Source organism: Somniosus microcephalus, chromosome 4 (assembly GCF_052327205.1).
Source record: "Somniosus microcephalus isolate GS21.2 chromosome 4, FLI_Smic_1.0, whole genome shotgun sequence".
In the NCBI taxonomy this organism is placed as follows: Eukaryota; Metazoa; Chordata; class Chondrichthyes; order Squaliformes; family Somniosidae; genus Somniosus; species Somniosus microcephalus.
In genome coordinates, this window is record NC_140990.1 from 322940004 (window position 1) to 322954845 (window position 14842).

Below are 14842 nucleotides of genomic sequence, written 5' to 3' on the forward strand. Positions count from 1 at the left end.
GCCGCCACGCCAGGCCGCAGAACTATGCTACTACCACGCGCGTTTCGGCCACAAGGCCCAACGCTGCAGAGCACCCTGCTCTTTCGATCAAACCAAGATGGCCGCCCGGCCCAACGCACCAGCCCCGCGCCGCCGCTTAGGCCCGCTCGACCGCACCCCCGCCGTCACGATGGCCATCGGCACCGCAGGTAAACTGCTGTGCATAACCGACTCCCTTTCAGGGCGCAGATTCCTTTGCGACACCGGAGCCCAATGCGGCATAATTCCTGCCTCCCAGCTCGACATCCAGGCAGGCCGCAGCGGCCCACCCCTCGTGGCGGCAAATGGCGCAGCCATCGCTACTTTCGGAAAGCGACGGGCCGAGGTTTGTTTCAACGGCCAGCGATTTACGTGGGATTTCGTGACGGCCTCGGTGGCACATCCCTTGCTGGGCGCCGATTTTCTTTGCGCCCACGGACTCCTGGTCGACGTCCGCGACAGGCGCCTGATCGACGCAGCAACTTTCGCTTCACTGGCCTGCCTGCAGAGCAACAGCCCGGCCCTCGTCGGGTCCTGTTCCGCCCCGGCGCATGATGACTACGCCCGCCTACTTGCAGATTTCCCGAGGCTCACACAACCGACCTTCTCAGCCGCGGCAGCCAAGCATGGTGTCGAGCACCACATCGCCACTACGGGACCACCAGTGTTCGCCCGAGCCAGACGCCTGGACCCAGCCAAGATGGCGGTGGCCAAGGAAGAATTCGTCACAATGGAGAAACTGGGCATCATCCGCCGCTCGAACAGCCCCTGGTCGTCCCCCCTCCACATTGTGCCCAAGCCGGGCGGTGGCTGGCGCCCCTGCGGCGATTACATACGGCTCAACGACGCCACCACGCCCGATAGATACCCCATTCCGCACATCCAAGACTTCTCGGCACACCTAGCAGGAAAGTCCGTCTTTTCCAAGGTCGACCTGATTCGCGGCTACCATCAGGTCCCCGTCCACCACGCAGACGTCCAGAAGACGGCGGTCATCACCCCCTTCGGACTGTTCGAGTTCCTGTGCATGCCCTTCGGGCTCAAGAACGTCCAACGGCTCATGGACTCCGTCCTATGGGACCTGAGCTTCCTGTTCGTCTATCTGGACGATATCCTCGTGGCCAGCACCAGCAAGGCCGAGCACATCGCGCATTTGCGCTCTCTTTTCCAGCACCTCAGCCAACACGGGCTAATCGTCAACCCGGCCAAATGCCAGTTCGGAGCAGCCCAAATTGACTTTCTCGGCCATAGAATCTCGCCAAGGGGAGCCATTCCCCTACCCTCCAAGGTGCAGGCGGTGGCGGACTTTCCCCAGCCCACCGCGGTCAAGGCGCTGCAGGAACTTTTGGGGATGGTCAATTTATATCACCGTTTCATGCCCAAGGCCGCCTCACTCATGCGCCCCCTCTACGAAGCCACCAGGGGCAAAACGGGCAAAGAGCAACTCACCTGGTCCAGCGAGATGGCGACAGCCTTCCACCAGACCAAAAGCGCCTTGGCCAACGCCACACTACTGGCCCACCCCATCCCGGGCGCCAAGACCGCCCTCACCACGGACGCCTCAGATTACGCCGTCGGCGCCGTCCAGCAACATGCTGGCGTAGTCAACGCCCAGGTGCACTGCGTGGAGCGAGGGTGTTGAGAGGCAGTCGGCCACCAAATTGTCCTTGCCGGCGACGTGGCGGATGTCCGTGGTGAACTCCGAGATGTAGTTGAGTTGGCGCTGTTGGCGCGCGGACCAGGGTTCGGTTACTTTGGCCATGGCGAAAGTGAGCGGCTTGTGGTCCACGAATGCGGTGAATGGCCGGCCTTCCAGGAGGAAACGGAAGTGCCGGATTGCCAGGAACAGGGCCAGGAGCTCTCTGTCGAACGTGCTGTAGGCCTGCTCGTTCTTGCGCAGCTGTCGGCTGAAAAATGCCAGTGGCTGCCACGCGCCTTCGACCCACTGTTGCTGGACGGCGCCGACGGCGTAATCTGAGGCGTCCGTGGTGAGGGCGGTCTTGGCGCCCGGGATGGGGTGGGCCAGTAGTGTGGCATTGGCCAAGGCGCTTTTGGTCTGGTGGAAGGCTGTCGCCATCTCGCTGGACCAGGTGAGTTGCTCTTTGCCCGTTTTGCCCCTGGTGGCTTCGTAGAGGGGGCGCATGAGTGAGGCGGCCTTGGGCATGAAACGGTGATATAAATTGACCATCCCCAAAAGTTCCTGCAGCGCCTTGACCGCGGTGGGCTGGGGAAAGTCCGCCACCGCCTGCACCTTGGAGGGTAGGGGAATGGCTCCCCTTGGCGAGATTCTATGGCCGAGAAAGTCAATTTGGGCTGCTCCGAACTGGCATTTGGCCGGGTTGACGATTAGCCCGTGTTGGCTGAGGTGCTGGAAAAGAGAGCGCAAATGCGCGATGTGCTCGGCCTTGCTGGTGCTGGCCACGAGGATATCGTCCAGATAGACGAACAGGAAGCTCAGGTCCCATAGGACGGAGTCCATGAGCCGTTGGATGTTCTTGAGCCCGAAGGGCATGCACAGGAACTCGAACAGTCCGAAGGGGGTGATGACCGCCGTCTTCTGGACGTCTGCGTGGTGGACGGGGACCTGATGGTAGCCGCGAATCAGGTCGACCTTGGAAAAGACGGACTTTCCTGCTAGGTGTGCTGAGATGTCTTGGATGTGCGGAATGGGGTATCTATCGGGCGTGGTGGCGTCGTTGAGCCGTATGTAATCGCCGCAGGGGTGCCAGCCACCGCCCGGCTTGGGCACAATGTGGAGGGGGGACGACCAGGGGCTGTTCGAGCGGCGGATGATGCCCAGTTTCTCCATTGTGACGAATTCTTCCTTGGCCACCGCCATCTTGGCTGGGTCCAGGCGTCTGGCTTGGGCGAACACTGGTGGTCCCGTAGTGGCGATGTGGTGCTCGACACCATGCTTGGCTGCCGCGGCTGAGAAGGTCGGTTGTGTGAGCCTCGGGAAATCTGCAAGTAGGCGGGCGTAGTCATCATGCGCCGGGGCGGAACAGGACCCGACGAGGGCCGGGCTGTTGCTCTGCTGGCAGGCCAGTGAAGCGAAAGTTGCTGCGTCGATCAGGCGCCTGTCGCGGACGTCGACCAGGAGTCCGTGGGCGCAAAGAAAATCGGCGCCCAGCAAGGGATGTGCCACCGAGGCCGTCACGAAATCCCACGTAAATCGCTGGCCGTTGAAACAAACCTCGGCCCGTCGCTTTCCGAAAGTAGCGATGGCTGCGCCATTTGCCGCCACGAGGGGTGGGCCGCTGCGGCCTGCCTGGATGTCGAGCTGGGAGGCAGGAATTATGCTGCATTGGGCTCCGGTGTCGCAAAGGAATCTGCGCCCTGAAAGGGAGTCGGTTATGCACAGCAGTTTACCTGCGGTGCCGATGGCCATCGTGGCGGCGGGGGTGCGGTCGAGCGGGCCTAAGCGGCGGCGCGGGGCTGGTGCGTTGGGCCGGGTGGCCATTTTGGTTTGATCGAAAGAGCAGGGTGCTCTGCAGCGTTGGGCCTTGTGGCCGAAACGCGCGTGGTAGTAGCATAGTTCTGCGGCCTGGCGTGGCGGCGCGCACTCGGTGGTGTCGGGGAGCCTCGCGGCTGCACAGCCGAGTTGGGCGACGGCGAAGACTTTGTCCGCGGCGGCTGCCAGTTGTACGCAGTCCGTGATCGGGGACCCCGCGAGGGCAGTCTGTACCTGCTGAGGAAGCAGGCTGAGGAAAAGGGCCCGAAACAAGAAGCACTGCGGTTCAGAGCCCAGGAGCGCAAGCATCCGGCTCATCAACTGGGTCGGGGTAGAGTCGCCGAGGCCTGATAGTGAGAGAAGCCTGTGGGCCCTCTCCTCCCTGGACAGGCCGTAAGCCTGCAGCAAGCGGCCCTTAATGGTTGAGTACTTGCCGGTCTGTGGTGGGTTCCCCAGCAGGTCGAGAATTTCGGCGGCGGTGGAGCTTGCTAGTGCTGAGACTACGTAGAGGTACCTTTCGTCATCGTCTTGAACCCTGCGAAGGGTGAATTGGGCCTCCGTGTGCGCGAACCAAGTTGGTGCTTGGTGTTCCCAGAAGGTGGGGTGCTTCAAGGACGCGGCGCCGGCCGACATCGGGCTGCTGCTGGTTGCCGTTGGGTCGTTGCTGGCCTCTGTAGGGCTGCGTGAGTCGGGGGCTTCGGCCGCCGACATTCGGGGTCACCAATGTGGGGGACTACGATCTCCCGCGTAAAGAAATAGGCAACACAGCGAGCTACAAGAAATAGGTCTTTACTCCAACTCTCACAATACAGTACTGAATTCGTAAAGCCCGCGAGCCTGTGATGACTCACGGATTGGTCACCTGCTGGAACCTGATTGGTTTTCCTTCTCTCAGCAGCAGGCAAGTCTGAACATGCCTTATTCCTCTCAGCTTGCAACTGTCTTGCGGGGGGAGGGGAATACAGCAATTAAAAGGGGATTATACAGGTTTATCTACATACACACAGTGTTTCCCCAATGTGGCAACGCCACAGTATGCAGGTAAAGCAAGTGATTAAGAAGGCCAATGGAATGTTGGCTTTCATTGCTAGGGGGATAGAATATAAAAATAGGGAGGTATTGCTTCAGTTGTACAAGGTATTGGCGAGACCGCACCTGGAATACTGCATACAGTTTTGGTGTCCATACTTAAGAAAAGACATACTTGCTCTCGAGTCAGTACAAAGAAGGTTCACTCGGTTAATCCCGGGGATGAGGGGATGGACATATGAGGAGAGGTTGAGTAGATTGGGACTCTACTCATTGGAGTTCAGAAGAATGAGAGGCGATCTTATTGAAACATATAAGATTGTGAAGGGGTTGGATCGGGTGGATGCAGGGAGGATGTTCCCGATGATGGGTGAAACTAGAACTAGGGGGCATAGTCTTAGAATAAGGGGCTGCTCTTTCAAAACTGAGATGAGGAGGAATTACTTCACTCAGAGGGTGGTAGGTTCATGGAATATGCTGCCCCAAAAAGCTGTAGAAGCTACATCATTACATAAATTTAAAACAGAAATAGACAGTTTCCTAGAAGTAAAGGGAATTAAGGGTTACGGGGAGCGGGCAGGAATTTGGACATGAGTCTAGGTTCGGATCAGACATGGCCCTGTGGGTAGCGGAGCGGGCCCAGGGGCCATGTAGCCTGATCCTGCTCCTATTTCATGTGTCTAATTCTGTTAGATTCAGGAGATAGTTCTGTGATAGTGGATTGGCGGTTAGGGTCAGATCAGCCATGATCTTATTGAATGGCGGAGCAGGCTCGAGGGGCCGATTGGCCTACTCCTGCTCCTATTTCTTATGCTCTTATAACCAGATAGCCTGTTTTTGTTATGTTGGTTGCGGGATAAGTATTGGCCCAGGACACCGGGGACAACTCCCCTGCTCTTCTTCGAAATAGTGCCATGGAACCTGAGAGAGCAGACGGGGCCTCGGTTTAACGACTCATCCAAAGGACGGCACCTCTGACAGTGCAGCACTCCCTCAGCACTGCACTGGAGTGCCAGCCTAGATTTTTGGGTTCAAGTCTCTGGAGTAGGACTTCTGACTCAGATGCGAGAGTGCTGCCCACTGTGTCGTTTCTAGAATGTGCTCTGGACAGTTTTCTCGAACAATACATTTGAGAACAGACTGGGGAACAGGCCATACTGGATTTAGTGATTGAGTAATAGAAACATAGAAGATAGGAGCAGGAGTAGGCCAATCGGCCCCTCAAGCCTGCTCCGCCATTCAATGAGATCATGGCTGATCATCCAAACTCAGTACCCTGTCCCCGCCTTCTCCCCATATCCCTTGATCCCTTTAGCCTTAAGAAATGAATCAGAATTATTTAACAGTCTGATGGTAAGGGAGCCTCTATCAAATAGTGACCATAATGTGATTGAGTTTGATAGGGAAAGGAATGGTTTTAAATTTCTGTAAGGCAAACATCGAAGGATGAGAAATAAATTGATCACAATTAGTTGTTTAAAAAGTATGGGTGGTAATTACTTGCCATTAATCATACAGGTAGGAAATAACTTGTATTTATGTAGCATCTGATATCTCCCAAACTTCCAAAAATGCTTTGTATATGATGCGATACTTTGACGTGCAATCATTGCTGTTTTGTCGATGAATGCAGCAACTATTCTGTGCATAGTAAGATCCCACAAACAGCAATGAGCTTGAAGACCAGTTAATCTGTTTTTCGTGGTGGTTGAAGAAATGCCGAGTGGATGATCCATCTCGGCCTCTTCCTTAGGTCCCCAACATCACAGAAGCCAGCCAATTCGATTCACTCCACATAATATCAGGAAATTGCTGAGCGCACTGGATACAGCAAAGGCTATGGGTCCCGACAACATCCCAGCTGTCGTGCTGAAGACTTGTGCTCCAGAACTAGCTGAGCCTCTAGCCAAGCTGCTCTAGCACAGCTATAACACTGGCATCTACCCAACAATGTGGAAAACTGCCCAGGTATGTCCTGTCCTCAAAAAGCAGGACAAATCCAGTCCGACTAATTATTGCCCCATCAGTCTACTCTCAATCATCAGCAAAGTGGTGAAAGGTGTCATCGACAGTGTTATCAAGTGGCACTTACTCACCAATAACCTGCTCACCAATGCTCAGTTTGGGTTCTGCCAGGACCACTTGGCTCTAGACCTCTTTACAGCCTTGGTCCAAATATGGACAGAAGAACTGAATTCCAGAGGTGAGGCGAAAGTGACTGCCCTTGACATCAAGGCAGCATTTGACCGAGTGTGGTATCAAGGAGCCCTAGTAAAACTGAAGTCAATGAGAATCAGGGGGAATACTTTCCACTGGCTGGAGTCGTACCTAGCACAAAGGAAGATGTTTGTGGTTGTTGGAGGCCAATCATCACAGCCCCAGGACATCGCTGCAGGATTTTCTCAGGGCAGTGTCCTAGACCCAACCATCTTCAGCTGTTTCATCAATGACCTTCCCTCCATCATCAGGTCAGAAACGGGGATGTTCACTGATGTTCAGTTCCATTCACAACTCCTCAGAAAATGAAGCAATCCATACCCACATGCAGCAAGACCTGGACGACATTCAGGCTTGGCTGATAAGTGGTCAATAACTATCTCCAACCATTGCCGAGTTCCCCCACCATCAACATCCTGGGGGTCACCATTGGCCAGAAACTTAATTGGACCAGCCACATAAATACTGTGGCTACAAGAGCAGGTCAGAGGCTGGGTATTCTGCAACGAGTGTCTCACCTCCTGACTCCCAAAAGCCTTTCCACCATCTACAAGGCACAAGTCAGAAGTGTGATGGAATACTCTCCACTTGCCTGGATGAGTGCAGCTCCAACAACACTCAAGAAGCTCAACACCATCCAGGACAAAGTAGCCCGCTTGATTGATACCACATCCACCAGCTTAAGCATTCACTCCCTCCACCACCGGCGCACTGTGGCTGCAGTGTGTACCACCTACAAGATGCACTGCAGCAACTCGCCAAGGCTTCTTCGACAGCACCTCCCAAACCTGCGACCTCTACCACCTAGTTCCCCTCCAAGTCACACGCCATCCTGACTTGGAAATATATCGGCCGTTCCTTCATCATCGCTGGGTCAAAATCCTGGAACTCCCTCCCTAAAAGCACTGTGGGAGCACCTTCACCACACGGACTGCAGCGGTTCAAGAAGGCGGCTCACCACCACCTTCTCGTGCAATTAGGGAAAGGTAATAAATGCTGGCCTTGCCAGTAACGCCCACATCCCTGGAACGAATAAAAAAAAAAGAAGCATTTTTGACCCGGATACTGGGAACCATTCCCTGTCCTTCTGCAGATCGTGACATGCAATCTTTAAGCTCCACCTGAGCCATTGAAGGTAGATGGAGCGTTGGTTTAATGTCTCCTTCAACGGTGGCATCTTGGACAATGCAGCACTTCCTCAGCACTGCACTTGACTGTCAGCATTATGTGCTGAGATCGTGTAGCATGACTCGAACCCACAACCTCCAGACTCGGAGGCGAGAGTGTTGGCAAGTGAGTCAAGCAGGTAGTGCTGGTAACTACTTAGCATAGCTACTGATCAATTCATGGGTTGCCTGTTAGCAGCAGCAGGTGATCTAAGGGTAATTGTAGAGCTGCCTTGTCCTTTGAGGTAGTAATGAATTAGAGCACATAGTTCTGTACCATAAGGCACTCTAATCTTGACAACAGTTAATGTTAGTCGAGGAAGAGGTTGATTTGTGTGGTACATTAGTTGTAACAGAATTCGTAGTGAAGGCTAATGAAAACACAATGACCCATGAGAACAGCTATAGTTGATGAGGCATAACTAGCCTTCAGCAAATGACTATAACCTGAATAATGCAGCAAATAAGACTATTTCTCAACATACTTTTGGTGCCATTTGCTCATTGCTTGTTATTGTACATGAACGGGTTAAGAAGCTTGGTTAAAGCAACTCCACTAGGCCAAGAAGTATTAATCGGCAAGGGAGGAGCTTAAATAATGCCTGTTCAAGTAGTTAAATATTACGTTACTTCATCGATGTCTTTACCGTAGCTGCAGTTCTCTGACCGAATGAAAGGGAAAGTTGGACTCGAATTTGCTCCGGGTTTAAAAGATGCCGTGAACATTTTTCATATTAATTGTGGCAAATGGTTTTATTTTAAATCATTTTCTTGTGAATTCTGTGCTCATCAAGGCGAGGGATAGCAGTGCCGGGAAATTAATCTTTTCTATTTCGACCACCCATCGTCCGCATCAAGCATTCCGAGGTTAGGGATAGCATCGGTTGGGGCAGAGTGTTAATGTGCCTCAGGCCCAACCTCAAGAGAGTGTTCCCTATTCCACCAGTGTAACATTTTTCCATTCCTCATTAACAGCTCTGCGAATAAGATTGACAATTTAATGTCCATTAATACAGAATTAGGGGCAGTTGTTTGCTGTGATTCTACGTTGACTAGGGACTGAACCGAGATTGCCCAAACTCATTTCACGCAGGGTGGTCACGACCAGCGTTCCCTCTTATTTAAAAAAAACACTCGATGCTAAATATGTTAAATTTGCATGTTAATTAAATTTCACATCAAGAATGCACCATGCATCATGGGTCGTACCGTTCTGTGGTACAATCGAATGGTATGCCAACTTTCTACGACATTAACTGTCGATTGTTTAAAGCATGTAAGATCTTATGTGTTAACACCGCAAATAATTTTGAGAAGTGTCCACTTAGGAAATCTATTTTAAATCAGTGTGCCTTTGTTGGCCTCTCTTTCTGTGACGTTCAGACTGCCTTTTAAATAGTTTCTTGTCAGCTAGTCCTGGGGGAGTGGGATGAGCTGAAGTGCTCTTGCAGAGAACCGGCACGGGCTCGAAGGGCCGAATGGCCGCCTTCCGTGCTGCAACCATTCTGTGATTCTAACAGAACCCAAGGGTATTTTTTTTTGTAACGTGGCTCATTTTTCTATTTTAACGATGCATAGCACATTTTAACCTAGCTCTTCCCGAACGTTAAGTACTCTGTTGTTTAATGTGCAGGATGAAATCCGAGCACTGCCAGTTAACAACCTCCTGCTCCAGTTACTAAAGAACGGTAACTGATGATTTTTTGATGGGGAGAGTTTAAGATGTGCCACAGGCCGTTATATATCAGAAAAACATAATTAAGTTTGACACCATAAAACATTAGTAGTTTGACACCATTGTGGAGTGGTGTTTTGTGTTCTAAGAGGGGTGGTTGGGTGCATTTGTGTGCAGAAACAATATTTCAGTGAGCGAGTGGTCAATCTATGGAGCAGAATGCCTCGGGAGATGGTGGAAGCAGTTAATAGTGATTTATTCAAATGCAAATTAGATATGTTTCTTTCAGAAAATAACATACAGTATGTGAGTAATTTGAGACATGACGGGTGGTAAGTGTAGCATGCTTGGGGGTGGGGGGGGGGCGGGAAACAGGTGACTTTGGACCTATGGTTCCCAAAGCTCTTCACCACTGGGATTTTCCTCACCTCATGTCTAGGTCTGTTGTAGACTCATTGATAGAGATTGATCGCTATGATTAGCCAACAACTCCCATTATCACTGTATCGTGCGACTACTGGGGCGGTAGAAGGCGAACTACATGGACCTTGGTCTTTGTTCGTCTAGCAATTCCTATTTCATAGAGGTACAAATGCGCACATTATACGCAAATGCGGTGCATAATATACTCAGAAAACTAGGGTAGGGCTGCTTTCCTGTACACAGTTCAGTCACCTTCAACCTGTGTCTTTCCTAGTTCCTCAGTTTGAAACGCACTGTGGGTACATACAGGCCACACTGCAGGAGTTCTTAGTCTGGCTTCATGGTGAATCCGATGTCTCACCCGGACCGTTCGACTCTTTCCCTCGCTCTCAGTATTGGGCCTATGCGGACTACAAGTACATCGCCATGATGTTTGAAGAAAAGGCCGAGCTCTTTCAGGTAACCAAATGGTTCAAAATGTGTTCAGACCGAGCTCGCCGTCGCGAGATTTCCAAAAGTTCCATGTAACATCATGAGCCCAGAACGAAACGTTTTGTTAGTCAGAAGTGAATGTCCATTACGGTTTTAATGAGTTATCCCTCTTTCGGATGAGACGTGAAACCGTGGTCCCGTCTGCTCTCTCAGCTGGACGTAAAAGGTCCCATGGCGCTATTTCGAAGAAGAGCAGGGGAATTCTCCCCGGTGTCCTGAGCCAATATTTATCCCTCAATCAACATCACTAAAACAGATTATCTGGTCATTATCACATTGCTGTTTGTGGGACCTTGCTGTGCGCAAATTGGCTGCCACATTTCCCACATTACAACAGTGACCACACTTCAAAAGTACTTCATTGGCTGTGAAGGGCTTTGGGACTTCCTGAGATCGTGAAAAGCGCTGTAGAAATGCAAGTCTTTCTTTAAAAATAAAAAGTTCCGGTAGTCTATTGGTTGAGATTCCTGTGGATTAAAAAAAGTGGAACATTTCTGCCTGCGAAGGATTATGTTATTGGTTTCTGTCCTGCAGGTCATGGTGCACACAGGGTTAAAATTAGGTTTGCTTGCAGGAAATGGTTCTGTCTGGCTACATATACACATTAGGACGGGCCAGAAACCAAGTACAGTTCAGGAAGGCCAAGACATGCGAGTGTTTGGTGCTTGTTGGATGGGGGTGATGTAAAAAGACTACTGAGCACTTGGTTTGAGTGTAAAACAAGGCTTTAATCAACTGTTTCACAACCATGAGATTCCAGTTACATCACTAGTTCCTGGTTACAGAAACATCCTGAGCAAGCTGGGCCCACGAGTTTTTATACTCCTTGGACAGCGCCACCAGCTGGCCGACCAGTGTTACTTCACGAGTCATGATAAGATTCATGACAGGGGGCATGACTCATCAATCGCCCAGTGTCTCTGGACAGATTAATCTGTTTCCCCAGGAAGTGGCTAAGCCATTCAATTCCTGTTGATCTTTGTAAGGTGCATATTAGAGATATGTTTGATTGGCAGCCGTCATTGAGTTTGAGGGACACAATTTTAAAATAGTTCTTGTGTTGCGATAAATCTTTAAAGGATCTTGGAGGTATATCTGGGGCTGACTTCCTCAAAGCCACCAGAGCTCGGCGCATGCGAGAGATGACTTTGCGGTAGGCCAGCAGCGACCTACTGTGTGAGATTAATCAGAAAACGGGCCCTGAAGGTTGATATCGAGTGTTATCACAGAAGCGACTTCTGTTGTTTTCTGTCTCCCAAGGGGGTATAGTTAAGTGTGTGTGTGTATAGCCTAAGCCACAGTTTGATGCACCTTTTTGAAGTCAAGAAAATAATGTGGCTCCACATGATGTAATCTGTAAGCCAGAACACAGTGACCAGGGTTCAACCCCCTGGGCTCACTGCAATTACTTAGATACTGGGCACGTAAAGAAAGCCACACTGCGGTTCTTGAGCATGAGGGCTAACTTACAGGAATGGTCTGTGGCGCTGAATCCGAGGAAAAAAGCTAGTCTAAAAAATGCCCAAAATATAATGAGCACACAAAAACGTTGCACTAGGTGCTCACTGCAATGCCCTCTAATATAATGTACATTTACCAATAGAGCAAACATATAAAGAGAACTGGCTGCAGCAAAAAAAAAAGACTTGCATTTATATAGCGCCTTTCACAACCTCAGGACGTCCCAAAGCGCTTTACAGCCAATGAAGTACTTTTGAAGTGTAGTCACTGTTGTAATGTAGGAAACCCGTTAGTTCTAGCTCTCTTTTTTGAAAGACTTGCATTTATATAGTGACATCACACTAAAGAAACTTTCCTGTCAGCCATGGCTCAGTGGGTCGCACCCTCGACTCTGAGTCAGAAGGTTGTGTGCTCAAGTCCCACTCCAGCGACTTGAGCACATAATCTAGGCTGACACTCCCAGTGCAGTGCTGAGGGAGCGCCGCACTGTCGGATGTGCCGTCTTTCAGATGAGACGTTAAACCGAGACCCCGTCTGCTCTCCTGGGTGGATGTTAAAAGATCCCATGGCCCTATTTTGAAGAGGAGCAGGGGAGTTATCCTCGGTGTCCTGGCCAATATTTATCAACATCATCTAAAACAGATTATTGGTTCATTATCACATTGAAAGGTCTTCGACCTGAAACGTTAACTCTGTTTCTCTCTCCACAGACGCTGCCTGACCTGCTGAGTTTTTCCAGCGTTTTCTGTTGTTATTTCAGATTTCCAGCATCCGCAATATTTTGCTATTGTATTGCTGTTTGTGGGAGCTTGCTGTGCGCAAATTGGTTGCCGCGTTTCCTACATTACAACAGTGACTACATTTCAAAAAGTACATGAAAGGTGCTATATAGATGCAAGTCTTTCTTTTTTCTCGGGATGTATGTTTTTAATTACTTTTGATGTGCAATGTCAGCCCGTGGCAGCCATTTTGCCCTTACTAAGATCCCACAAACAACAATGTGTTTTTTGGTTGCGTTGGTTAAGTGGGGGAATGCTGCCCAGCACACCAGGAGAACTCCTGGGGGGAGAAATTGGGTGGAGCCGCAAACGGGGCGCCAAGCTCGCCTGGGCGCCGGATTTAGCGCAGCGTTTGGAGCAGTAGCGACCGCCGGAAATTCAGCTTGAGCGCCCCAAGAGGGACACGGGGCGAGGCTCGAGGCGCTCTGCGTCCCTCTTAGGGCGCTGAAACTGAATATCGCAGCGCAACGTGCCGCGGCGCGCTGCGGTACTGCGGGCCTTCCTCCCATTCTTAAGGGGGAGGGGCCTGCACCAGCACGATGACCGATCGCGAGTGCCGGCAAAAGAGCCCGGCATCGAGGAGAAGTGCCGGGCTCTCGGAAAACAGCCGGCACTGCCCCGGGGGGGGGGGGGGGGGGGGGATCAGGAGGCCGGGGACGGAGGTGCTGGCAGGCGGCCACCGGATAAAACGGCCGCCCCGCACCTCCACCTTAATTTGCGCCACTGCCGCCACAGGAAGGCCCTGTGAACCGGGCGCCATTTGCGAACGGCGCTACAGAGGCGGTCGCTGCCAAATATCGAGATCGGGGCGGTAGCGGGGCGCTGCGCACACCGATGACGTCATCGGAGGTGGCGCAGCGCAACAGGTTAACGCCGCCATTAGCGCCCCCGCTAAATATCGCGGGAGGCGTGGCCAGTGGCGCTACAGCCACTGACTGCCCTCTTTAGGCGCTAACTGGTGGCGCAACCCACCGAATTTTTCCCCCCCTATCTTTCTTCATAAGGTGCCGTAAGGCCTTTAACATGACAGATTGGGCCTTAATCTGCCGGAACTGCTGCAGTTGTACAGGGCCTTGGTGAGACCACACCTTGAGTATTGTGTGCAGTTTTGGCCGCCTTATCTGAGGAAGGATGTTCTTGCCATGGAAGGAGTGCAGCGAAGATTCACCAGACTGATGCCTGGGATGGCAGGAATGACGTATGAGGAGATTGGGTCGATTAGGCTTATATTTGCTAGAGTTTAGAAGAATGAGAGGGGATCTCATTGAAACTTATAAAATTCTAACAGGATTAGACAGACTAGATGCAGGAAGGATGTTCCCGATGGCGGGGGAGTCCAGAACCAGGGGTCACAGTCTAAGGATAAGGGGTAAGCCATTTAGGACAGAGATGAGGAGTAATTTCTTCACCCAGAGAGTGGTGAACCTGTGGAATTCTCTCCCACAGAAGGCAGCTGAGGCCAATTCATTAAATATATTCAAGAAGGAGTTGGATATATTTCTTGAGGCTAAAGGGATCAAGGGATATGGGGAGAAAGCAGGGACAGGGTACTGAGTTTGGATGATCAGCCATGATCTCATTAAATGGCAGAACAGGCTCGAGGGGCCAAATTGCCTACTCCTGCTCCTATCTTCTATGTTTCTATGGTCTCAAGTCCCACCTGAAGGAACGCACTTCCAACAGCATTCCCTCCATACCTTACTGGGGTCTCCAAATGCATGCGTGCTCAGGTGTTTGACTCTGTTTGACGGACCTTGCATGTTAGGATTGGTGCACTGTTGCCTATTTGTGCGCCAGTGGAAGATGTGAAATTGAGCGGAGGAAGCGGCTAAAGAAAAACTGGACACTCATCAGCCAGCCAAATGCAAAACTGCTGAAATGGTCTGCCAGGAATGACGGGCTGCGGAACTCAGCCAGTCCCTGCCGTCTACATTTGCCTTGCAGCTGGCCACGCAGTAACGTGCCCTTTGGGAGTCCAGCGGCACCACAGCAGCTTAAAAGCGCCTTCACGGGGGTGGGGGGGGGCAAAAGATGGCATTGCCCATTGTTGCGTTGCCCGCTGTTGCATTGCAGCACTGTCCTTGACTACTCGCAGTCACAGTTGTAAACAGTAAAAAAAAATCAAACAGCT

At 51.5% G+C, this 14842-nt stretch overlaps 1 protein-coding gene across 3 annotated transcripts in view; it reads left to right on the forward strand.

Moving 5' to 3' along the window:
- hspbap1 (hspb associated protein 1) overlaps positions 1 to 14842 on the forward strand; it is a 126555-nt gene that overhangs the window by 49177 nt on the left and 62536 nt on the right. For all 3 annotated transcript variants that reach the window (XM_085986844.1, XM_085986846.1, XM_085986847.1), the window contains exon 3: positions 10254 to 10438. In XM_085986844.1, the coding sequence (XP_085842970.1) occupies positions 10254 to 10438 (185 nt within the window). The remainder of the gene's footprint in view (positions 1 to 10253; positions 10439 to 14842) is intronic.